Genomic DNA, 25,082 nt, shown 5'->3' with positions numbered 1-25,082 from the left:
AGTATATTAAAGAAAACTAAAACTACTCACTTATTAATGTACCTCAGCCAGGTTTCTCTTTTGTCTATCTTGAGAACGGTGTTGCTGATCTGTTCCTTGAAAACTACTTGTAAATAAATCTTTGTTGTTAATACATAATTCCTGCATATTATGCATTATAATACATAAATCCTGCAAGTGGAGTTACCTCCATATACTACTTGTGCACCACAAAACTTACCTCACAGCATCAAAACCAAAGCCTATATACACTTACTACACTTGCTCTCTTTAAGTATTTGAAGGGCTGTCACTTAGAGGGGGGCAGGGAGCTGTTCCTGTTGGCAGCAGAGGAGAGGATTCCCAATAATAGATTTAAATTAATGGTGGGAAACTACCATCTGGATATTAGGGGAAAACTTTTTTACAGTTAAAGTTGTTCAATAGTGGAATCAGCTATTTAGGGAGGTGGTGAGCTCCCTCCTCCCCCCCGCAGACTTTAAACAGTGGCTGGATAAACACTTGTCCGTGATACTCTAGGCTGATCCTACATTGAGCAGGGGATTGGACTAGATGGCCTGTATGGCCCCTCCAACTCTGTAATTCTATGATTCTACCTTTAGAAAGCCTAGTAACTGAGGGGAAGGTTTAAGGTTTAAAATAAACCTGAACCCACTCCCCCACCCCAAAAAAGGAGGCTATGTAGATCCCCTCAGTTAACAGAAAGAGCCTGTCACAGTTGCCAGTATTAAAACTTTTCCCACCAAGGATGCAAAACAGTATACAAGTAACTGGATTTTTACTGTATGCATAGAAAAACTTTTTGTTTAGCTTCTGTTCTGTTCTTTTGTCTGCATGCAAAGCAGATTTTGGTCACATTTCTTTATTAGACTTAAGCAATTTGTTGCACAGCCACTCAGTGTTACTACAAGACACCCTTTTAGACTACCAATAGACAAGGTGCGCCACCTTGTGTTTCAAGCTCACATAATTCTACTGCACATAATAAAATAACATGAAGCACAAAGCTTTGTAAAAAATCAGATTAGCCAATCTAGCTTCAACTTCTCACAAAAAGTATATTATATTATAACTGAACATCAGGCTGCATCACAAATTCAAACACAATTCTCAGGAAGATCAATTACTCTATGTTTAGAAGTTCTGAGATAAATTTAAGTTTGCTTTATATTAACTTCAGTGTTAATTCTTTCCATGGCTCATCATAAATGTAAAATTCCTTAAACAGAAAAGAGTTTATAAAATTATCTAGACTGTTTGGAGAGTTACTCACCTTTGAATGTGTGATTGCAAGGGTATCAACCCAAACACGCCAGCCACCCCACTCATACTTTACTGCATGGTAAAGTAATATCCGAAAAATGGTGTAAACCATTTCTGTTATTTTCTGTTCATCAGAATTTTTGGGATGAAAGTAACATAAGGAAAGCATCCATTCCTGCCATACAGAACACTGTAGTAAACTCCTGCAATATCAAGATGTATTATTAAATTATGCTTTAAAAGAAAGAAAGCATCCAACCTCAACAGGATCTGAAGGTCTGAAGATGATAAAATCAGCAGAATGAAGCCATTCAGAAACATACAAAGCAAAATTTTCCAGCACTAAGGTGGAAAATACAATAGCAAAGGAAGCCTATTTGCTTGTTGTTAAAAAGGATTTCTGCATAAGTATCCACTTACCTCCTATTGTCTCTGCTGTTATTAAAAAGCTTAATCATATCTGAAAGGAAAACTCGATGGACTTCCATAGTTTCTAGGCACTGAGGAGAGTTTCGCAACAACGTTGCAATAACTTTCAGAATCTCTGAAAAAAAAGGCCAACAAAATAGCTTTAACTCATTTGAAAATTAGACAGACTCTTCTTTTTCAGTTTTTTCAACTTAGCACCAAACTGTTAGACACTGGAGTACTATAACTAATTCCAGACTATTTTGCCCTAGAAAAAGTAATGGGGTTAAGATATGGGTCTCTTTTCTCCTTACATATTCATCAAAAATGGCTCTCCAGGCTGTTTTAAACCTACTATAGATGCCTTTCTCCCCTATAAATAGAAAACAGGAAAACAGCAGGTGGAAAAGAGTTTTGAAAAGTAAAAATAAAAATGTAAGGGATATGAAGATCCCAAACTAAGCATTCTTTTTTCCATCCTCACTGATGAAGCAGGAAACTCAAATATCTGACTGGTTCTATTAAAGCCAGCATTGGGGTCCTTGCATGCCCTTTCCATTTCAGAGTTCAGAATACGGTTGCCAGTCCCCTGCTGGGCAGGGGAATCTTCTGCCCCAGATACTATTTCCCACCACTGCTCAAAGCAGTAAAAGGAAAAAAATAAAGTTTAAAGTGTCCACTGGTTTTACTATAGTTTTCAGCAATCCCTAGAGAGGTGTAACTTCCAGTTTTCTGAGAAGTGTCATCAGTCTTTTCTAGGAATCACCAAAACTCTTATGGTTTTTCCACAGAATTTCCGGCAATTGTTAGAGGAGTGTGATGTCACATCCTGAGTTACCTGGAAGAGACATCACACCATCACCAACAGATGCAAACACCCCCACCCCCAGCTGGAAATAAGAAATGTGACACCAAGGGCTGGTTTCCAGTTATTTTCACCAACAGAAGCTTCTTCCCTTAGCAGAATGGAATGTCCCTTCCTCTCCCCTGTAGCCCATTGATCTCTCTCAAATACTTACTTCTCCCTCATTCAAAGTGGCGATCAATTATTTTAACAATGCTACAGTGGTACAATAAAATCTCAAAAGAAACTACCAGTAAAATTTACAACTGATATCCACAGCAATCAGAGTAACACCACATCTTAGGGTTGCCAAAACCCTGGTCCGGCCAGGAGATCCCGTAGTCTGCTGCCGGCCAGCTGACTGGAGACGGAACTCCCACCCTCATCAAGCAGGGACATAATCAAGCAACGTTCCTGATACAATGATATCATGCAGAAGTGATGCCATCATGCCTGAGATGACAACAGTCTGGTTTTTGAGCAAACTGTGGGGTTTTGCTCCAAAATATAAGAGTTTTTGCCCAAAACCTAAAGTGTTGCATGTGATGTTGGCAACCATAATGATGTCACTTCCAAGCAAGTCTCATTTTGTAGCAGGAACTTCTTTGCATATTGGACCTACACCCCTGATGTAGCCAGTCCTCCAAGAGCTTACAGTAGGCCCTGTATTAAGAGCCCTGTAAGCTCTTGGAGGATTGGTTACATCAGGGGTGTGTGGCCTAATATGCAAAGGAGCTCCTGCTACAAAATAAGCTCTGCTTCTAACATCACTGCACTGCATGCACAAAGCACACACGGCAGAAAACTTCAGTAGCAGCTCCAGGATCCCACCACTTGCAGCAAAGTAAGAACTGGCAACCCTACATGGTTGAAAAGTCATTCTAAAGAGCACCATCTTGCTTTTTCTACACAGAGTGAACACTATCGGGACCTTCACAGGCAACCAGTTCCAAAATAATGAGACAACTATGATCTACTGGTCTAATCTTGCAGAGAAGATCTAGACCTATTGAGTGACAGGAAAAAGACCTGCCCAGAAAATAGTAGAGCAAGTGTATCAATATGGGGAGAGATGGTAATTTAAGTGTGGTTTCAGATCATAAAGAGTTTTATAAGTATTGTAATAAGTAGAACATTGACTTGAACTTGGAAACAAATAGGAAATCAGTTAAGTTGTTTTGCGCCTTAGTGTTAAATACTAGTGGAATGAGTAGCATTTTCTGTAGTTTAATAATGACCTTCTAAAGTCACCTTCACATAAAATATATTTCCAAAGTTGGCAAAGTTCCTGTATTGTTAAAAGTTAAGTTTTTTACTGTTTTAAAAGGATTCTGTGTTTGATTTGTTGCTGCTTGTTGTGCTTGGCCAGCTCTCCCCATGTTGTTTGGGGCAGGGCTGGAGAGCTGGCATCTGTAGATTGTGTGTTCTGTGGCAGGGAAGCTGGCACCTGGGTGAGAGACCCAGAACCAGCAGGGAGGCTATGGAAGAGGCGGGAAAAGGCTACCAAAGGCGGGAAAGTAGGCAAACAGCTCCCCTGAGGCTGCAGAAGCCACTTTCCCGCCTTTTGCATTGAATTCCGTATACGTCCTAATATATATATGGAAGTATACAGTGAGCCGTATTCGGATGCCGCATAATGGGCCCCAATTGGAATCGGCTGTATACCATTCCGTATACAGCCGAATCAGTGGTGATTTGGCGGCTAATTCGGTTCGGCCGAACCGAATGCACACCCCTACAAGCAAACAAGGATACCAATTCGCCCTGAGCCATTCGTGGGAAGGGCGGGATATAAATCTCAAATAAATAAATAAATAAATAAATAAAAATGTTGGATACATTGGCCAATATTTTGATAAATGAAAAAATTAATGAACAAAATAGATAATTAACATCATGAGAAGACTCAAAGAATTTACTATAATTTGAAAGTAAGTATCTGGCTACATCAGAAATATTTATCATGTGAATGAATATATATTCATAGATATACAAACACCTCTAATTTCCTTGTAAAATTAACTAGACACAAGGCATACCTGTACTGAACCAAGGGCAATACTGTACTTGTAAAATCTGTATTCCCTGCCATATGCACAGGAGACTCTTCCTCAAAATACTTATTATTGGGTCTTTCTCCAAGACACACTCAGCTTTCATGGATTAAATGTTAAATGTATTTAATTATAAATAGCCATTTAGCACTTTTCCTGAATGCTCAAAACATTTCATACACACTATCTCAATAATCTTTACATTTTTTCAAATGTTATCTATATATATAGAATATTGAAAGTGTGGCAGAGACAGATAAAACAATTTAAATGGAATGGCAAAAAAATAAGCTTCAAAATATTACAAGAGGAGAAAAAAGAGGAGAATTATCAGTTCCAAACATGAAATTATACTACCAAACAGCAGGCTTAGTCTGGATTGTAGACTGGATTAAAAACCCAAAACAAAGAAAAACCTTGATGCAAATTTACACAATTACTTATGGATCAAAAAAACTGACTAAAAAGATTATAACACAAGACAGAAGTCACATAATTAAAGATGGATTTTTGAGAACATGGTTTGTAGGTCAGAATTTATTTAGCCCTCCCAACTCTGTTCTTATGTCCATAATAGAATTGTCCCACAATAACAACATGAGAAATAAAAATGATTTTTAACACATGGAATGACAATAAATGCTCAGGGGAAAATCAAGTTGTGGTAAAAAAAATCAGAGATGAAGGTATAATACAATGGCTGTTATATTGTCAATCAGCCTCAAGATTAAAGATCATTAACACTGAAGGCAGAGCATTAAGAAATGCAACTGAATTTGGAAGTTAATTATATAACAAAAAGAGGATTTGCTACAACAGATATAGAAGATCTTACTACAGCTACAAACAGAAGAAAAAGTGAAAAAAAGAATGATTATATAGATGCAAAATTTCAAAGAACAGATATGAATGCAACAACGGGAACAACTATGGGGGGAAATATATCAAATTTACAGCCAACATTAAGAAAAAATTGTTTTTCAGATGATATCTAACGCCAAGGAACATTGAGAAAGCAGTTTAAAAAATACAAAGGAAAATACTGGAAATGTCAAGATATAGACGGAAACTTTTTTCATATATGGTGGACTTTGTAAAGAAGCAAAAAGAAACTGGAAGGAAATACACGTAAAATACACGTAAAGTTTAAATTCCCATTGGAAAAAAATAATAAGCTACTAGGTGTAAGGTAAAAAAGGTAAAAGTAGTCCCCTGTGCATGCACCAGGTTATTACCAACCCATGGTTTCTTGGCAGACTTTTACGGGTGGTTTGTAACTGCCTTCCCCAGTCATCTACCCCCAGCAAGCTGGGCACTCATTTACCGACCTTGGAAAGATGGAAGGCTGAGTCAACCTTGAGACGGCTACCTGAACCCAGCTTCTGCCGGAACTGAACTCAGGTCATGAGCAGAGCTTGGACTGCAGTACTGCAGCTTACCACAAATTGCCAAAAATGTTAGAAGAAATATTCACATACATGGTGACAGCAGCTGGAATTAGCAAAATTGAAAAAGACATCTGCCACGCTTTGATGACTGGGAAAACAAACTTGCTGTATATGCAGTATTGGCAAACTTAACAACCTATTTGAGAAACAGGTCAATCAATAAATCTGAGAAGAAATGGAGTGTATATTATGGAGTGTATATTATGTGTATATTATGTGGACTATGCAATCAAGAGATAGATTTAGAAGAAGATATTGGATTTATATCCCGCCCTCCACTCCAAAGAGTCTCAGAGCGGCTCACAATGTCCTTTACCTTCCTCCCCCACAACAGGCACCCTGTGAGGTGAGTGGGGCTGGGGAGGGCTCTTACAGAAGCTGCCCTTTCAAGGACAACCTCTGCCAGAGCTATGGCTGACCCAAGGCCATTCCAGCAGGTGCAAGTGGAGGAGTGGGGAATCAAACCCGGTTCTCCCAGATAAGAGTCCGCACACTTAACCACTACACCAAACTGGCTCTTAGAATGAGTAGTTTAAAACATTTTACACAAATATATGTTACTTAGATAGAACTAGAGTAAGAATCTCTTTTAAATGTAATATCCTGAATAAAAATGTTTGCAAGAAAGTGGAAACTGGGAACAGCATTTTCCTAATTTCCTTATTCTGAGATAGCAGTGCTATTTTGGTAGCAGAAACTCCTTTGCATATTAGGCCACATGCCCCTGATGTAGTCAAACCTCCAAAAGCTTACAGTAGGCCATGTAAGAGGATTGGCTACAGCAGGGTGTGTGTGGCTTAATATGCAAAGGAGTTCCTGCTACAAACAAAGACCTGCTGAGATATATACCTGCAAAAATTAATAGCAAGTATGCAGTTTGTTGGAATAATGACAAAATCAATTATGTAGATGCATAACAGACATAGTTATGAATATAATTTGAATAATTTGAAGTTTGAATATAAATATTCCCCAACAAAATTAAGGACTATTGTATGTTACAGATACCTTAATAATTATAATGATGTTGGAGTGAAATATTTTCTGTTTCATATGTTTTGTTAAATACGATAGTTCTTGATATGCATAGTTATGTTGTATAATCTCCTTTTTTTCTTTCTGTATCTGTAATCTGCTATTATTCTGTTTTTTAAATAAAATATATTTTTTAAATAATCTTTATAACAACTTTGTCATGAAAGGCTATTTTCTGGTGTTGGGGAAGCACTGGGAAAATTGCAGTTTGTCAAAAGCAATCTAATAATCAAATGTAAGGCTGAGGAGAACTAAACTGGAGGCTTCCAACTTATATCTGAAATTTTTGGCCACTAACATTGCAGCCATTCTCATTAATCAAACAAAGCATTGCCATGAAATTCTTTCCATTACTTCAGAAGCATAGAGCCATCAAAACAACAAGATAGAAATATGACTTTGTCCTAACCAGCAGTTTATATAAATGTTCAACCTCAAGAACAGTACTATTGAACAGAATGTAACTTAGTATGAAAGTTGCTTCCATTGCATCTCACATCCCTGAAAATGCTGGAGCTTGAATAGCAAATATTCTGCTCCTGAATAATTGTTTTATAGTAGCAGCATCTAACTACATAACTGTCTAAAGGCAGAGGAGAACACAATCTTCCTAATTATCTCAAGTGAAATAATTGCCTAAATTAAGATTAAGATTATACACAACTGTGTATAATACACATATAAGATTATACACAACTGTTTCATAGACCAATATAAAAGAAACATAATACTTACGAGGATTTTGAATTTTCACTGTTGAATCTGGGTCAGGATGCTGCTTATGTATCACTTGAGTACAAATCTGCTCAATAAGGATCTAGAGAAAGGAGGAAAGCAAAGTGACATTAAAGTAATTCTTATATATCATTTCTTGTTCAAGTGTTGCACCATGGAACCAAAGTTAGAATTGTGTCAGTCCCTTCATGTAGTCACCATAAAGTCATCTTTAGTAATGATATCATGTATTTATTTAAATATTTATAAATCTGCATTTCTTCCCAATCTATTGAGACCCAATTGATATCTAATAGTCAAATAAGGCCTCTTTGTTGATCTAAAAGAAATTCACAAGGAGGGACCTTCCAGGGCAAAAGGGAAACCCAAGGGAAACCCCACTTTTGTAGAAAAAAATAGAAAACGTGAGAAATATGGGTTTGGGGAAAAAACAGCCGAATGATGTCTACAAATGTACTGACTTTCAAATGCAAAACAGTTCCCTTTACTGTTGAGATCTTGCAAGAACACTTTGTGAGATCTTGGTTGCCATTCTGGAGTGTGAAGCAATCCATCAAATTGGGAGAGAAATTGGGGAAGCCAAGCAAGAGATACAGAAGAATATAAACATGTAGGTCTCCCTTGTCTTACATACTGTTTTGTTATGTGTTTACTTCAGGTTTCATTTTATAAACTACTATTTATCCTGAATCCTCTTATTATCTGAGGCTCCATCCCTATATTTATGTCCCCTTGAAGAGAATGGAATTTCCTATTATCTGGCAGCAAGATAAAAACAAGGTAGCAAACTGACTGAAAGTTTTTACAAAATAAGTTTTTAACCTTATAATAGAAAGACACAAACCAGCAATAGAATATAGCAAAAGTACCTCAAACAGCACGTTGTATGTGGTCATAGTGATTAAGTTTGTTTGAAGCATAAGCCTCTCAGCCAGCAGTGAGAACAAACCATGTCCAAGCATTACTTCAGCTTTCCTCCTGCAATTACATGACAGGTAACAAAAAAGCAAATATGAGTAAAATTGTTAATTTCATGACTATTTTTCAGCAAAGGCCAGTTCTAGCAGAGTATTCACAAGAATCCTGCTTCTCTGCTCTCCTCTCCATGTCCTTTCTCTGTTTTTTCTTAGGGCTAACCCTAACCCTCTCTGTTTGCAGAACTGTAATTTTTCCCAATAATGGGGAATAAAATCACTTAGCTGGGAAAAATGGGACCCTGAGTCTCTTCTTAAAATGGGAAACAGAATAGATATAGTAATATTTCTAAATATCATACAAGTTCTCAGGTTTGCCCCAAAGTCTCAAGATTAAAATCACAGACTTCACAGAACGGTTAGAGAACAACACCTTCAGTTCTCCTGAAAACTGACAACTACATAACATCTAGTATCAGCAACAACAACAAAATTCAAACACCAGTGATAAAACAAGGTTCTGATATTAGCTTTCAAAACAATATTCAGCAGAAGTTTTTGTGTCTTAAGCTTGGGCTGAAAAAATTGTTGAAATTTGTTATGACTGCAAAATAGTCATAATTGAATTTGTTGAACTTTCTTATAACTGCATAACTGTCATAATTGAATATAAAATATGTCAATTGTATCTCTTCCTATAGTCCAAGGGTTCTCAAGGTATGAACTAACACCTTTGCTTGGGGCCACCAGATATTCTTAAAAAGTGGGTGGGGCCAAGTTGGGCTTTTACCCAGAAAGGCTTCTGATTGGCCATGTAGATATGATTTATATAAATGTTTTAATAAATAGACTGTAGATTTTAAAAAATATTGCTTTGGCAGCAGGTAACACCACAGCACAGGTAAGCTGCAGCAGCCATTGAATGACAGTTTTCACCTCCTGCAGCAGCCATTTAGTGGCAGTGCCCACCATGCTGTGTCAGAATTCCAAATGTGTACACAGGGTCAAAAAGGTTGAGGACACCTGCTCTAGTTTATACAACACTTACTTGAGTGCCAAATGCTTTAAGAAGTAACCCAGCACTTTTAGAGCTTGTACTCTGATCCCTTCACTTTTTGATGCAAGAAGTTTGTAGACCACACTAAATGAGGAAAAGAAAAAATAGTTTGCTAAAATAAAATTGCCTGCATGAAATTAATATAATATATAAGCTAAAATTAATAATGATTAAAACTCAAATACTTTACTCATCAGTAACATACATCAAGTGAGACATGTCCATATAAACAATAATAGAACTGAATGGCATTTATCTTTAAATCCAATGGTATTAAATAACTCATTACTAAGTTGGAACCAGGAGAGGACTGGGACATTAAAAAGGCCCAGGTGCAAGCCAACTGAATGGCCCCTGAGCCAAGTGCCCTTGCTTGTGCAGCTACAAGCAGGGGCACTTGGCTCAGACCTGGTTAGCACTAACAGTGGGCACTGGCATTACCTATTACTGCCCCCTGCGGTACTGGCAGAGCTACCAGGACTTGGCACTGCTTGGTCCAAGCTGCTGCCAGCTCTCCAAGATGCCTAGGGTTGCCAAGTCTAATTCAAGAAATATCTGGGGACTTTGGGGGTGCAGCCAGGAGCCAAGGTTGTGATAAGCACAACTGAACTCCAAAGGGAGTTCTGGCCGTCACATTTAAAGGGACCGCACACAGGCCTCAGATTCAGAGGGAGCTCACAGGAGCACAGCTCCTGAACCTTTCTGAGAGATCCTCCTCTTCCTCCTGAGAGTTCCACTTCCTTGTTCATTGAATAGTACTGCAGCTGCATAACAATCCCTGGATGAGCTCCACCACCTATTTTTCTGTAAAATGACCCCCAACCACACACCTTTTAAATGCCTTCCCTCCACTGGAAATAATGAAGAATAGGGGCACCTTCTTTTGGGCTCAAAGAATTGCCCCTCCCCATCTAATCTTTTAGAAACTTGGAAGGTGTTTTGAGAAGAGGCACTGGATGTTATACTGAAAATTTGGTGCCTCTACCTAAAAAAAACCCAGCCCCCCCAGAGAGCCACGGATCAATTCTCCATTATACCCCATGGGAACTGGTCTCCATAGGGAATAATGGAGTGCCTAGCAGACATTTTCCTCTCCCCCCCCCCACTTTCTGATGACCCTGAAGTGAGGGGAGGGCCTCCAAACCAGGGGATCCCCTGGCTCCACCTGGGAACTGGCAACTCTAAAGATGTCAGTGACCCATCAGTAACTTTCCTTGTAAGCTGAATGGCCAGCAGAACCTGGGTAGCATTCACATGTCATGATTAATTTAAGTTATTTGTATTTATTTATTTATTTAGAAAACATATCTGCTGCCTCTCCAGAGACCTGCTCAGAACATTTCCCATGCATTAGGAGCAATGTGGCAGCACATTTGGAGAGGTTACTGCCAGGCCCCTATTAACAAGTGCCCTAAAACCTAAAGCATTGTGGTTGTTAATACTTGTAAGCAGCCTTTTCCCGCCTTCACTCAAAAGATCTTGTTTGCTGTGTTGAATAAGGCTTTTATATTGTCTTTTCTGGGTAATTAAAACACCAAAGACCTGCTCCAATACAGCTCACAAAATAAAACTGTAAAATGAAATCATACAAGACAACAACATTTAAAAAGCCATAAAACATGGTATATTGAACTAACCAGAGTTACTACAGCAGATAGTCAAATATAACCAAAGCCTTCCTCAGAAATCCAAGGTTGTCTGTTGGCAATGAGAACCAACTGCAATAGGTTTTGCGACAGCAAGTCTACTTAAGCTGGAATACAGCCAGGATTCCTGCATTCAGACTAAGTAAGAGTCACTGCAAATCAAGATCCACAAGGCTGGATAACACTCTGGTTAAGAATCTCAGTTTGTGGTCCTTGTGCTAACTAGATCAGGTGAACAGCCTTCATTCAGATATCACACTGGCATTTAAACAAACCCTAAGAATCAAATAAGACTAACATAAACCTCACTGTTATCAATGGAAATGTGGCCATGGCCAATTTTAGTTGGCCTGGGCCAAACAAGTAAATGTAAAAAAATTGTCTTCATTCAAAATGACAAAAAAATGCACATTAACACACGGTGGACTGTTTTTTGTTTGTTTTTCATTACAAAACAGTATGAAGTATAAAATCATAGCACTCCAGAACATTAGTTTCTGGCAGGTACAATATGCAAATTCCTTTCAAATATTGCCACCTTACTTAGTTCACTGTATTAAAAAACATTTATTAGCAGTTCTGTGTTCAAAGAGACAGACTCAAAAGCTTGTAAAAGCCTCAGTCTCTTGAAAGAGGAAAACTTATATATATTTGACATGTGTCCCTTGCTAGTCATTTATGACAGCTTTCAGAAGAGTGGGGAAACTAATGCTGTCATCTGACATCCTTTTCACTTAACTCATCCATGGTACTTGAAGTTATTAACAAAAAACAAGGGTTAATTCTATATATATTAGAATTTTAGCAAAGCTGTCTTGTACCAATCTTCTGTCCACATTATAAGCTTGTTTTTTACCCTTCCACTACCAGATTCCTCACTCTGATCCTGAAAGCTGTTAAAAGATATTCCTATCAAGTGTGAAACAACGGTGTTTCCCAACATATGCACATAATAAGCCTTGTTGCCGCCAAACATCCTTTTTTCACTATAATTAAAAGTGACAGCCTACAGACATACCAGTAAAAAACCACTACATCCAATGTTGACAAATATTACATAACTACAGCCACTTATCTGAACTTTGAGCTGTCAAGAATCTGACAGGAATACAATATTCACTCTTCCATCCATGTTATTACTCTACCATTCTGCATAGAATATTTAACATGATTATGCACTTTTCCATCAAAGCTAAACTCGCTCAGTGCATTGATAATATAGCACTAATTTAAACCTAAGCTCCACAGCCTTAGAGCATCTATTCCTCTGCCATCCCAACAATATGCATAAACAAGAGGAAATGACAATCACTTCCCATGCTAATGCAGACTACAAACCAACATAAGACATGGTTCTGGGGCATGGAACTAGATCATATGGAAGCTGCTCACATGCTGCAAAAACAATGCTATGACTAGGTCATCAGTGGTATTCTAATATAAGAAATAATTTATTGTAAACATCTATTCCACAAGCTTTATGTAGTTTAAAAAGGTAAAGATAGTCCCCTGTGCAAGCACCAGTCATTTCCAACTCTGGGGTGACGTCACATCACGATGCTTTAATGGCAGACTTTTTACGGAGTGGTTTGCCATTGCTTTTTCCAGCCATCTACACTTTCCCCACAGCAAGCTCATTTTAACGACCTCGGAAGGATGGAAGGCTGAGTCAACCTTGAGCCACCTACCTGAACCCAGCTTCCACCGTGAGCAGAGAGCTTGGACTGCAGTACTGCAGTTTTACCACTCTGTGCCATGATTTACAACTAATTAAAACTTACAGAAGTTACTTATAGAACGTATAGAAGTTACAAATTGATTAATAAAAGGTAAGTCATTCATAGGTCATCACAGTTTAAAACACTGTGGCAAGTCAAAGTCACGTACCAAAGGGCTCCTTTTGGAATATCAATATGGCTATTGCCTTGTGTGAGGGACCGTCAGGGTCAGCAGGTAAATAGGGACCACTTGAAAATTTTGTCACCTTAACACAGTACCTCAGGGAACCAAAATAAAACTTTGTCAGAAAACAATGAAACACCATAATGTTAAAAGTAAAAAACCAAAGATTAAGTTTATTAAGTACAGAAGGCAAGGAAAGGAGGAAATAATAACTGTTGGATGTTTATGAAAATCAGTTGGCAGGCAGGAATTCAAATAACAAACAATCTAGAACGCTATAGATGTTGGCAGGCTGAAGTTGTACTGTAGAACCAAGCAAACAATATGTCCCTCACTCTGGATAACACTCGTAATTACAGAAAGATTTATAAAATATGCTCAGGCTTTTTAATATATAAATCTGTACACTGAATCACTCACACAGAAGACTGATTGAACTTGTGACAGAGATATCCACTCACAGACCCTTTCCTCTAGCAATCAGGTACAATCCAGACTATAGAGCAACACCCAGGACCTAACACCCCTGAGGGCTATTCACACCAGCACCTAAATCCCCTTATGTTAAGTCCCACACAGGTAGGATCCCTGTCTGACTTCTGGGATTTCCACACAGCCACAACAACCTTTTGTCCCTCTCCCAGTGTGTTTGCGTTCTTTGTTCAAACCAGGAGTCTGTCCTTTGGCACTCACAGAACTCCTCAGCAGAGCCTTAAAGTTTCCCTCTGCCTTGTGACACACTGTGCCACAGCTTTGAGAGCTTTCCCTCAGAAAGAGCTTTGGATTTGCCCCTTCTCACAAAATTACGGTAACTCTCTTCCAAACAGAAGCTATAAAAACCAGTTCTGTCTCAAGGAACTGAGCTGACAGTCTGCTCTTAGCTCTAACCTCCAGTTGAGCTTCAACCGAACTAAACCCTGAGGAGATTTCCCCCCTCTGTCAGCCTCCTTCCACTGAATACATCCACTGGAAGCAGCTCAGCCAATCAGAGTGAGCTTTTCAACCCCCACTCAAACAGACTGCTTTAAGTCCATCACAACTCATTACTTAAAACAGTAGTACCCTGTGATACATTTCTAGCAACTCTGAATAACTATTTTCCATGTATTGGAGGGATACTATGTGGGAGAAAAAACACTACAAGTCCCACCAGGCGTACAGTCCCTAGAAGCATTGAGTCTACCATGGAATTGGGGACACCAGCACCATTTTAATTCCTTTTGTTTATAAATTTAGGGAGAGCAATTCTGATCACCACTTTCAAGAGTCCAAATGCAGGGAGTCTGTGCTCTTGAAAATGGCAGCGGGGACAGGAGCAACAGTCACAATCAGTATTGGCCACAATCACAACCAGTATCAGCCAACCCTCAAGGTTGTCATCACATCTAGTTAAGAAGAAGATATTGGATTTATATCCCGCCCTCTACTCCGAAGAGTCTCAGAGCGGCTAACAATCTCCTTTACCTTCCTCCCCCACAACAGACACCCTGTGAGGTGGGTGGGGCTGGAGAGGGCTCTCACAGCAGCTGCCCTTTCAAGGGCAACCTCTGCCAGAGCTATGACTGACCCAAGGCCATGCTAGCAGGTGCAAGTGGAGGAGTGGGGAATCAAACCCGGTTCTCCCAGATAAGAGTCCGCACACTTAACCACTACATCAAACTGGCCATCAGAATTATAGCTACTTTCATTTAGTATGCTAGATTTGAAAATGGATAATTAAAATAATAAAAACTGTCATAAGGATCCCAAATGTAAGAAGTTTTCCAAATAAGCCAACATTACAGCAAATGGTTGCTTTTCCTGTTGGCATTGTAGGACACGTTTTATACAAAGAAACAGCAAAACATCACAAAATCCATATTTTGCTGTAATAAATGTAGCATCTCTTTTAGAATTCTATAGCCTAGTCATGCTTTCCACAGTATAACATTATTTTTAGACTCCCCCACAGATGCTGCTTAATAATTGTCTAGTTAATAAATTTCATTTCTTACTCTGTAGCATGTATCATTCCAGAATAAGAAACCTGAAACCACCATAGGAGAATCAACCTTGAGGCTGGGCCTTGTTAGGGTTGCCAGCCTTCAGGTGGAACTTAGAGATCTCCTGCTTTTACAACTAATCTCCAGCAGGCAGAGATCCACTCGCCTGGAGAAAATGGCTGCTCTGAAGGGCAGACTCTATGGCATTGTACCATGTGGAGGCCCCTCCTTCCCCAAACCCTGCCCTCTCCCGGATCCACCCCCAAAGTCTCCAGATACTTTCCAACACAGCCTGGCACCCCTAGGCCATGCTCAGGAATTAGTCTTTTACCCCAAGGCTGCATAGTTAAAACCCTTCCCAGCCCATCTCATGAATTCTAAGGTAGAAGTGAGCATCTTGGTCTGGGCATAACAACAGACTCAAGAATAAGATGGATAGCTTTACAACTCCATGATTATGCACTTTTAAAAAATTAAGTTGTGTTGTCCTAATGCTACTTGCCCACCCATATTTTATGCCTGGAGAACTCCCCCCCCCCCAATGCACTTATTGGAAGCAAGAACAAATGAGTGATATGCTCATGATAATGTTTTGCCTCTAAAGTTTTCTTTTGCAAAGGAGATTAGTCAGCAAAGACAGACTCTTATACCACTCTTATGTTTCTCTATCAGTTCCAGAGTTTCCAACTGAAAATTTTATCCTTCTGCAAAAACAAGTCATTTCCATTTTTCCTCATATGGAGACTTCAGAAACTCAATTGTTCTGGTGTTAATGGTACACCGTGCAGTTCAGACAGGTATATTGGTTTATTCCATATATGCTTTATAATTGTATTGATTTCTGTGCTTCTTGAAGGCACTAAAAACCCTTTTTGTGTCCTATCTTCTAGTGCCACTAGATATGCATGGGTGGAAGAAAAGACTGAAGTCATAAATTATTCAGTAGCAGCATTTCTGCTGCCATTGCTTTCAGAAACCTGAGCCAGTTCTTCTAACAATACTGCTAAACAGCATGCTCTCAAAGGCTGATCAACTGGACTTGAATATGGCAAGTCTCAATGATACAGGTACTCTGAACTGGTCACAAGAGCAAGATGCAGGCAAGTACACAGCAAAGTTACTGTTTTCCCTGTCTTTACAGTCTAACAAAACTATGCTGATTTTCACAACTACAAAAAAAAATGGTGTCCTAAGCTTAAACGATATACATGACAACAGATTACAAGGATGGGAACCATTCATGAAGTTCTATTGTATGTGCCATCAAGTTGCAATGGATTTATGGTGACCGTAGCAAAGGGCTTTCAAGGCAAATTAGAAGAGATGGTTTTCTATTCCTTTCTCTGCAGTCTTCCTTGGTGGCCCCCCATCCAAATACGGATGTGCTTAGCTTCTACAATTTGATGGAAGTGGGCTATACCATACATTTCACATCCCACTCTGTTCCAACACAGCAGAAATATTATTATTTCTAATTAAGAATGACTAGCACACAGATTATAGATTTTAAAATCCAAAGAAAAAAGGCAAGGACAGACAGAGGGGATTTCTTACACACACATATACCAAGAGATTAAAACATCCCAAATATATATATATATATATATATATATATATATATATATATATATATATATATATATATATATATATATATATATATATATATATATATATATATATATTTAAACTGTAGCTTTAGGAGCTCTCATTAGCCATTTTGGGGACTGCTAGGCAACTTCAACAATACTGAGAAGCTTTCCAAGGCTTGATTTCCATTAAGCAGAGTCATGGACTGGAATGGTGGTGGATTGGAAGCCAAAATAACCAGGGAAAAGTCCTGGCTGTACATCTTGGACCGAGCATTGAGGGTCGTGGCTGATTGGTTGAGGGAGTGTTAGCTGAAGCTAAATCCATTAAAGACAGAGATCCTGAACCTGAGTTGTGGGGACTTGGGAGGGAAAATCCAGCTCCTGGCCTTGGATGGAGTACCCTTGGTGCCTGTGTCCAAGGTCCAGAGTCTGGGTGTGATGCTGGATGCCTCCTTGTCTATGGAGACCCAAATCTCAATGTCTGCCAAATTGGCCTTTTCCCATCTTCGGCAGGCATGGCAGCTGGTTCCCTCCTTTCTTCCCACAACTTGGCTATAGTGATCCATGCAATGGTCACTTCCAGATTAGACTATGGCAATTTGCTCAACATTGGCCCACCCTTGTACTTAACTCGGAAGTTATAGCTGGTGCAGAACACAGTAGCATGCTTACTGTCTATGACACCTTTACGGGTGCATATTCAGCTGGTCCTCTATGCACTGCACTGGCTGCCAATAGAGTTTCAAATCAGGTTCAAGATTTTGGTTCTAACCTTTAAGGTCCTGAACAGCCAGGGACCAACATACCCGCCTCTCCCCATATGTCTTACAAAGGGCGTTAAGATTGGCTGATCAAGATCAGCTGGTAGTCCCTGGCCCAAAAGAAGTCCATTTAGCCTCTACAAGGGCCAGGGTCTTCTCGGCTCAGGCCCCAAGCTGGTGGAATGAGCTCCCTATAGAAATCAGGGCCCTGTGAGACCTACTACAGTTCCACAGGGCCTGTAAGACACAGCTCTTCCCCAAGGCTTTAAGCTAAAGCCACACTTGATAGATCAGCCCCTCCTGTCGAAATTAGCCCAGACTTGGTTTTTAACTGCTTGTGAATGATGCAAATTGAATTGAGTTAGATCCAGTATATCGATGAGCAGACTAAGGTCCTATTTTGTTGCCAGTTTGTTGCTCTATACTATTATGTTTTATACTGAGAAAATTTTATCCTTTATATTCTTATGTTTTGTTGTTGTTGTTCAGTCGCACAGTCGATTCCGACTCTTTGCAACCCCATGGACAAAGTCATGGACAGGCCCTCCTGTCTTCCACCATTCTCCCAAGTCTGCTCAAATTCGTGTTTGTTACATCAGTAACACTGTCCAGCCATCTCATCTTTGCCGTCCCCTTCTTCTTTTGCCTTCTGTCTTTCCTAGCATCAGGATATTCTCCAGTGAGTGCTCCCTTTTCATTTGGTGGCCAAAGTATTTGAGCTTCAGCTTCAGCATCTGACCTTCCAGGGAACAGAGGACTCTCAAGAGTCTTCTCCAGCACCACAGCTCAAAAGCATCTATTCTTCTGCGCTCTACCTTCCTTATGGTCCAGTTCTCACAACCATACATTACTACTGGAAGTACCATCGCTTTGACTATACAGACTTTTGTTGGCAGGGTGATGTCTCTACTTTTTATTATACTGCCCAGGTTCACCATAGCTGTCCTCTCAAGGAGCAAACGTCTTTTGATTTCATGGATTCAGTCACCATCTGCAGTGATCTTGGATCCCAGAAATGTGAAGTCTATCACTACGTTCATGTCTTCCCCTTCTATTTGCCAAGGTGTGATGGGGCCAGATGCCATGATCTTAGTTTGTTTCAAGCCTACTTTTGTGTTCTCTTCTTTCACCCTCTTTATGTCCTCCTCACTTTTTGCCATTAGAGTAGTGTCATCTGCATATCTGAGGTTGTTGATGTTTTCCCTAGCAGTCTTAATTCCAGTTTATGCTTCATCCAGGCCAGCATTCCGAATGATGTACTCTGCATATAAATTAAACAAGCAGGGTGACAATGTACATCCTTGTCAAACTCCTTTTCCTATTCTAAACCAATCAGTTGTTCCATATCCCGTTCTGACAGTTGCTTCTTGACCCTTATACAGGTTTCTCAGGAGGCATGTGAGGTCGTCTGGTACTCCCATCTCTTTAAGGACTTGCCACAGTTTGTTGTGATCCACACAATCAAAAGCTTTAGCATAGCCAATGAAGCAGAAATATACGTTTTTCTGATACTCCCGTGCTTTCTCCATAATCCATCAAATGTTGGCAATTTGATCTCTTGTTCCTCTACCTCTCCAAAACCCAGCTTGAACTTCTGGTAGTTCCCAATCTACATACTGCTGAAGCCTAGCTTGTAGGATCTTTAACATGACCTTGCTGGCATATGAAATGAGTGCAATGGTGCGATAGCTTGAACATTCCTTGGCATTACCCTTCTTTGGGACTGGAATATAAACTGATCTTTTCCAATCTTGTGGCCACTGTTGTGCTTTCCAAATTTGTTGACATAATGTGTGCATCACTTTAACAGCATCATCTTTTAGGACTTTGAATAGCTCAACTGGGATACCGTCATCTCCGCTCGCTTTGTTGTTAGTAATGCTTTCTAAAGCCCATTTGACTTCACACTCCAGGATGTCTGGCTCAAGATCATCGATTTCACTGTCATGGTTGTCAGGGACACCGAGATCCTTTTTGTGTAATTCTTCTGTGTATTCTTGCCACCTCTTCCTGATCTCTTCTGCTTCTGTTAGGTCCCTACCATTTTTGTCCTTTATCATGGCCATCTTTGCACAAAACGTTTCCTTGATTTCTCCAATTTTCTTGAATAGATCTCTTGTCCTTCCCATTCTATTATTTTCCTCTATTGCTCTGCATTGTTCTTTCAGGAAGTCCTCCTTATCTCTCTTTGCTGTTCTCTGGAAATCTGCATTCAGTTGAGTGAATCTTTCCTTTTCACCTTTGCCTTTCATTTTCCTTCTTTCCTCAGCTATTTGTAAGCCTCATCAGACAGCCACTTTGCTTTCTTGCTTTTCTTTTTCTTTGGGATGGTGCTGGTTGCTGTTTTCTGTACAATGTCACGAACCTCCGTCCATATTTCTTCAGGTATAGTTCTTATGTTTTACTGATATTTTATTCTGTTTTACTGGTATTTTATTCTGTTGTAACCTGCCCTGTGCCTGCTTTGGATGGATAGGTGGGATAGAAATCTCAAAAATAAAATAATAATAAATAAGCACCCATGATATGGTAAGCCTCTGAAAATACTAAAAGGCTATATTTCCTTGTTATACTGAAATTATTGAAAAATCAACAAATGATCCAAGAACCTAAGTGATTTCTCACAGAGAATTCGCTATACACTTATTTTCCCTATGCTAGTTAATAAAAAGAATGCCTATCATCACTTAAGTAAAAACAAATACATGAGAAACCTCATATGATATTCATTATTCAGAGTGCTTTGTTATTTTCGAGCACATACCACATTACCATACAAACGATCACCAACAGTCAAGATCACAAATAAAAAAGCAGCAGTAAAGAGGGGGAAGAAAGCAATTATGAACAAGATCAGGTGACTCTTGAGGCAGGGAAACTTATAATATGTAATATAGTATAACCCAAGGTTAACCAGTAGTTGTAACAAAACATGTAAAATGAGAATACTTTCATAGAGCAAATAAATTACTGCTCCCAAAACTGTTTTAACAGTAACTCTTATTTGGCTGTATGTTTGTGTTCTCTCCTGATATCAGCACCGATTTTACTGAAGAAAAAAAAATCAAAATTGTGATCACCTATGGAGTTATAACCCAATGATGATATTTTCAAATCAAATGAGGTATGACCCTCCAGTAGCATAAACAGTCATGCACATATGTAGGAAAGGGATGAAAAAACAGCCAGCACTTTGTGCTGATTTTTAGTGAAGGCACATTTTAAAAAAACACATGTAAACAATAGAAATAGTTTGGCTTTTAATAACCAAGGACAAAAATATGGTGCAAGCTTAGGTGGGGCTCAGCAATCCTGCTGAAAAGAAACTTGGAGAGTAAAATGGGTAAATACAGTATTTTTTGCACCATAAGACTCACTTTTCCCCCCCAAAAAAGTGGAGGGAAAAGTGTGTGCGTCTTAAGGAGCGAATACTGCAAAAAATTCACACAGATGCCTCTAAATTCACACAAACGGCTCTAAAAACTAGGTGCGTCTTATGCTCAGGTGCGTCTTATGGAGCGAAAAATACGGTAACTACTAGCCACATCCTGAATAGCTTACATTTAACTCTGCCCAACTGTAAAGCCATTTTCGGTACACAGATCTCCTATTGAACCCCTCTGTGTGATGATAGTGTGCAAGCCCTCCATTTCCCCTAATAAAAGAGGATACTCAGCCAAAACCAAGCAGCTTGAGGCCTTGTTTTGTAAAAGAAAACTGAGGTATAGACTGAAAAAGTGTCTGGCATTCAGGAAGTCACAATAAAGATTATTTACAGTGCAATCCTAAAAGCACTATCTTCAGAATAAGGTCTATCTATTCCCAACCTCCTAGTTGTGCTCATGGTCAGAAAGGATGATGTGGTAAAGTACCAGGGTTTTTCATGATCTATTCAAATTAATCAGCATGGCTGGAGTAGGAATTTTAATCAACTTTAGTGGTTACAAGAAATATCAAATTACACCAGGAAAAGAAAGACCTTTCACACATAGCGCAGAAGTCACTACTGCAAGCTGATTAGTGAAAAGATCCAAATAGATACTTGAAACCAGATTTTAATACATTGGAATTAGTCTCTATCTATCCTATAGTATCTAGTCCAAGACCAGGGCTTTTTCTGAGCAGGAACACATAGGAACACAGTTCCGGCTGACTTGGTGTCAGGGAGTGTGGCCTAATATGCAAATGAGTTCCTGTTGGACTTTTAATTTTTTTTAAAAAGCCCTGTCCAAGACTATACACTAAAGACTTATCACCACTTTAAGCATCATATGCCGAGATCATGGCGATATTGACTCTGCACTCAAAGGGCCAGCACTTGGAGTAAAAAAATCTTTTGAGACTTTACACTTGCTGTGTAAAGTACATGCAACATAGGTACTGGGAAGTGGAGACATGAGATTTACTATCAGTCTAACTCTCAATATAGTGTCCTCATATCTGCATGAATCATTGCATTCACACCACACTTTTGGATGCAAAATAAACATATAAGAGGATGAAATTAATTAAATTGAAGAAAAATATCAGAGATTGCATCAGTTATCTGATAAGTCATACAAGGCAAACAGGAAGCAATAACTAACAAGATAATTAAAATACTCTTTTGCCCACTGCAATTTCTACAGAGGTTTAACTCTTACCGTAATCCATTCTTCTGATCAAAAGCAGGGATCATAGAACTGGGGTGCTCTGACATGAGAGCAACAAGCAACTGCAGGACATCCATTAAATTGTCATCCTGTTAAATAAACATGAAGATGTATATTTCAAAAAGTAACCTAAATTGATGTTATCAATCTAATGTTGAAGCTCCTTTTTTACAACTTTTTCAAATTACTGCGTATCAGTTACAAAATATATCTCCCTAAGAGAAAAAGAGAATGTGCATAATAAATTTAATAAGCCACTATTGGCAAAATACATGCAAACACCAATCACCATAAAACCCAATTTCTATGATAGGGAAAGCCTAGAAAAGAGGAAAAACCACTTTGGATTAGCTATTGGTAGGGATGGGCGTGAACTATTCATGACAAATTTTAACTGGTTCATATTTCATGAACTCAAGTTCATAGCACGTCAGCCAGCACAAACTTTCCCCAAACTTTCAAGCAGTTCACAGAGGTAAATGAATGGATACATTTCCAGACAGACTGCCTAAATTCAAACAAAATGCTTACCAAACTTCAAAGCAACAAGGGGGGCAGCATTTTCCAGCTTTGGAAACACTCTTGTCAGTTTCAAACTAGTCTTGTCAGTTTCAAGAGGGTCCTTCCCCATTTGCCAGCATTTCTTTGTGTTTCCTTCCTATTTTCTTGCACATAGCTTGCAAAATGCACTGTTTCCTCTGGGTTGGCAATTCTCCCTATTGCTTGAAGTGTGATTCTGTGTTAGTCATTAGTCCTGTTAAGCTGGTATTGCCACCATGGCACTGGATTCTGCTGGACACGCTTTGACTGCACAGGTATTGCTGGACATTCTGTACATTGCACTAATTCCTCTGTGCTTGCAAAAATGCCCCTCCCACCACTTTTCAGTTTCTACTGCAAAAATTCTCTGGATTCTCTTTAGTGAAGCCACAGTGGCACTAGTTTTGCTGTGCACATTGTACTGTTTTTGCTGGGCTTGCAAAAATGCACCCAACCACCCTCAGTTTTTACTTCAGATTTTCTCTGGCTTGACCTTAGTCCTGTTGGGCTTGCACTATCACAGTGGCACTGGTTCTGCTGGGCTTGCAAAAATGCCCTCCAACTTCAGTTTGTATTGCAGAGATTCTTGGGAACATTGATTCTGGTCTGCTGGGTTTCTATTGCCCTTGCTTCATTTTTAATGCATTGGAAACAATGCAAGATGAGGGGCCTTCTTTGGGGGCCTGTAATTTATGTAACTCAGGCCACATAAATCCAATCCTCACCAAACTTGGAGGGAAGATAGAAGATAGCCGGAAACCCTGTGCAGGTTTGGTGTCTCTAGCACATCAGGGAGGGTATTCACCCACAACATGAACCTCAGGAACCGAACTGGTTTGTTCAACTCCTAAAAGTCTGTGACCGTTCTCAAATTGCAAGCTGGGCATGCCACAAACCAAATCGCATTTTTCCAGTTTGTGCCCACCCCTACTCAGTGGCTAACAGCAGCAAAGTTCTTTCTGACTCAAGCACAGGGAAAAAGCAGAACTTCCAAAAAGCTTTAAATGATATATATCAACTAATTCTGTTTGCTCAAGAAAGTGTTGAGATTTTTCAAATATCTCCACCTATACTACAGTAGCAAACAAATTCTGAAACCCAAAGGGATTTCAAATTAAATACATGTGACATGTTTGACAACATACATGTAAAGTTCCTAACGGTTATATACATTTTTGTTTACAATTTTTGGGCCACCTCTCCAACAACCTGTCTCGGGTTGCTTAAAAATGATCAAAACAAAACAAAAGATGTTAACTATAATCCAGCATTAAAAAAACTAGCCCATCAAAAACAATCACAGACTATAAAAACAGACCGAAACAGCTTAAATATTAAAATAGTGTTGAAAAATCAACTTCTTAATTTAAAGCCTGGGTGAACAAAAACATTTTGGCCTGGCAACTAAAAAACAAGGAAGAGGTGCCAGGCAAACCTTGGAAAGGAATGTTATGTCCACAAACAAGGTGTCACTACTAAAAAAGTCCTGTCTCCACAGCCACAGAGGGACACAGCGGGGCCATGCCCCCTCACTCCGTGCCCACACCCCAGCAGATGGATTGAGGCCACTAGTCTACCCCAGTGCTGCCCCAGCAGTGAGCCAGCAGCCATATGGACTGACTTGGCTGGGCAGCAGTGGTGTCACTACACCTGTGATCTGGCTGTTGGTGTCATGTGACCCCACATCAAGTCATCCAGGGTGGTTGGACTGACACAGGCTCAGTGAGGCCACTGCTGCCGAGGAGCCTGAGGGGACACTGGGTAAGGGCCAAGAGGGTGACAGTGAGGCGGAGTGGCTGCAAGTAGTGCAAAGAGCCACTGTGGAGTATGAGCTCAGGGTAAACTACACTAACACTCAGGAGTGCTTGGCCAGCAAGGGGCACCTGGTCAAGTGTGTCAAGCTGCTGAAGCACCACCACCTCCCCTGTAAGTGCAACTTCCTCTACATCCAGGGCACAGGCTGGCCCCACCAGGCTCAGCAAAGAGAGGAGGGGGCTGCTGTGTTATTTTCTCCCTTTCTGTGCCCTTTGCTCATGCACATCTATCCTCCCCCATGTCATTTCAAGATCTTTCACTGTTGCATGGAGAAGCATCTCTGGCATCATGAGAAGAGGAGGGCAGCACAGCACAGTAAAGAAATTAGCGTCCAGCTAGAGGGGGCAATGACGCTAGATGAGCTAGATTAAAAACTAATTTAATTAGTTTTAATTAATTTGATTGATTGATTTCAATCAATCAATATTTATTTC

At 39.6% G+C, this 25,082-nt stretch overlaps 1 protein-coding gene across 1 annotated transcript in view; it reads right to left on the bottom strand.

The window, feature by feature from the left end:
- LRBA (LPS responsive beige-like anchor protein) overlaps nt 1-25,082 on the bottom strand; it is a 630,809-nt gene that overhangs the window by 513,911 nt on the left and 91,816 nt on the right. Inside the window, exons 17-22 of the mRNA XM_060246657.1 lie at nt 22,285-22,382; nt 9,750-9,842; nt 8,657-8,765; nt 7,788-7,869; nt 1,684-1,807; nt 1,274-1,466 (exon numbers count right to left, since the gene is read on the bottom strand). Coding sequence (XP_060102640.1) covers nt 1,274-1,466; nt 1,684-1,807; nt 7,788-7,869; nt 8,657-8,765; nt 9,750-9,842; nt 22,285-22,382 — 699 coding nt within the window. The remainder of the gene's footprint in view (nt 1-1,273; nt 1,467-1,683; nt 1,808-7,787; nt 7,870-8,656; nt 8,766-9,749; nt 9,843-22,284; nt 22,383-25,082) is intronic.

Source organism: Heteronotia binoei, chromosome 9 (assembly GCF_032191835.1).
Source record: "Heteronotia binoei isolate CCM8104 ecotype False Entrance Well chromosome 9, APGP_CSIRO_Hbin_v1, whole genome shotgun sequence".
NCBI classification, from domain to species: Eukaryota; Metazoa; Chordata; class Lepidosauria; order Squamata; family Gekkonidae; genus Heteronotia; species Heteronotia binoei.
This window is presented reverse-complemented; position numbering and strand designations above follow the sequence as displayed.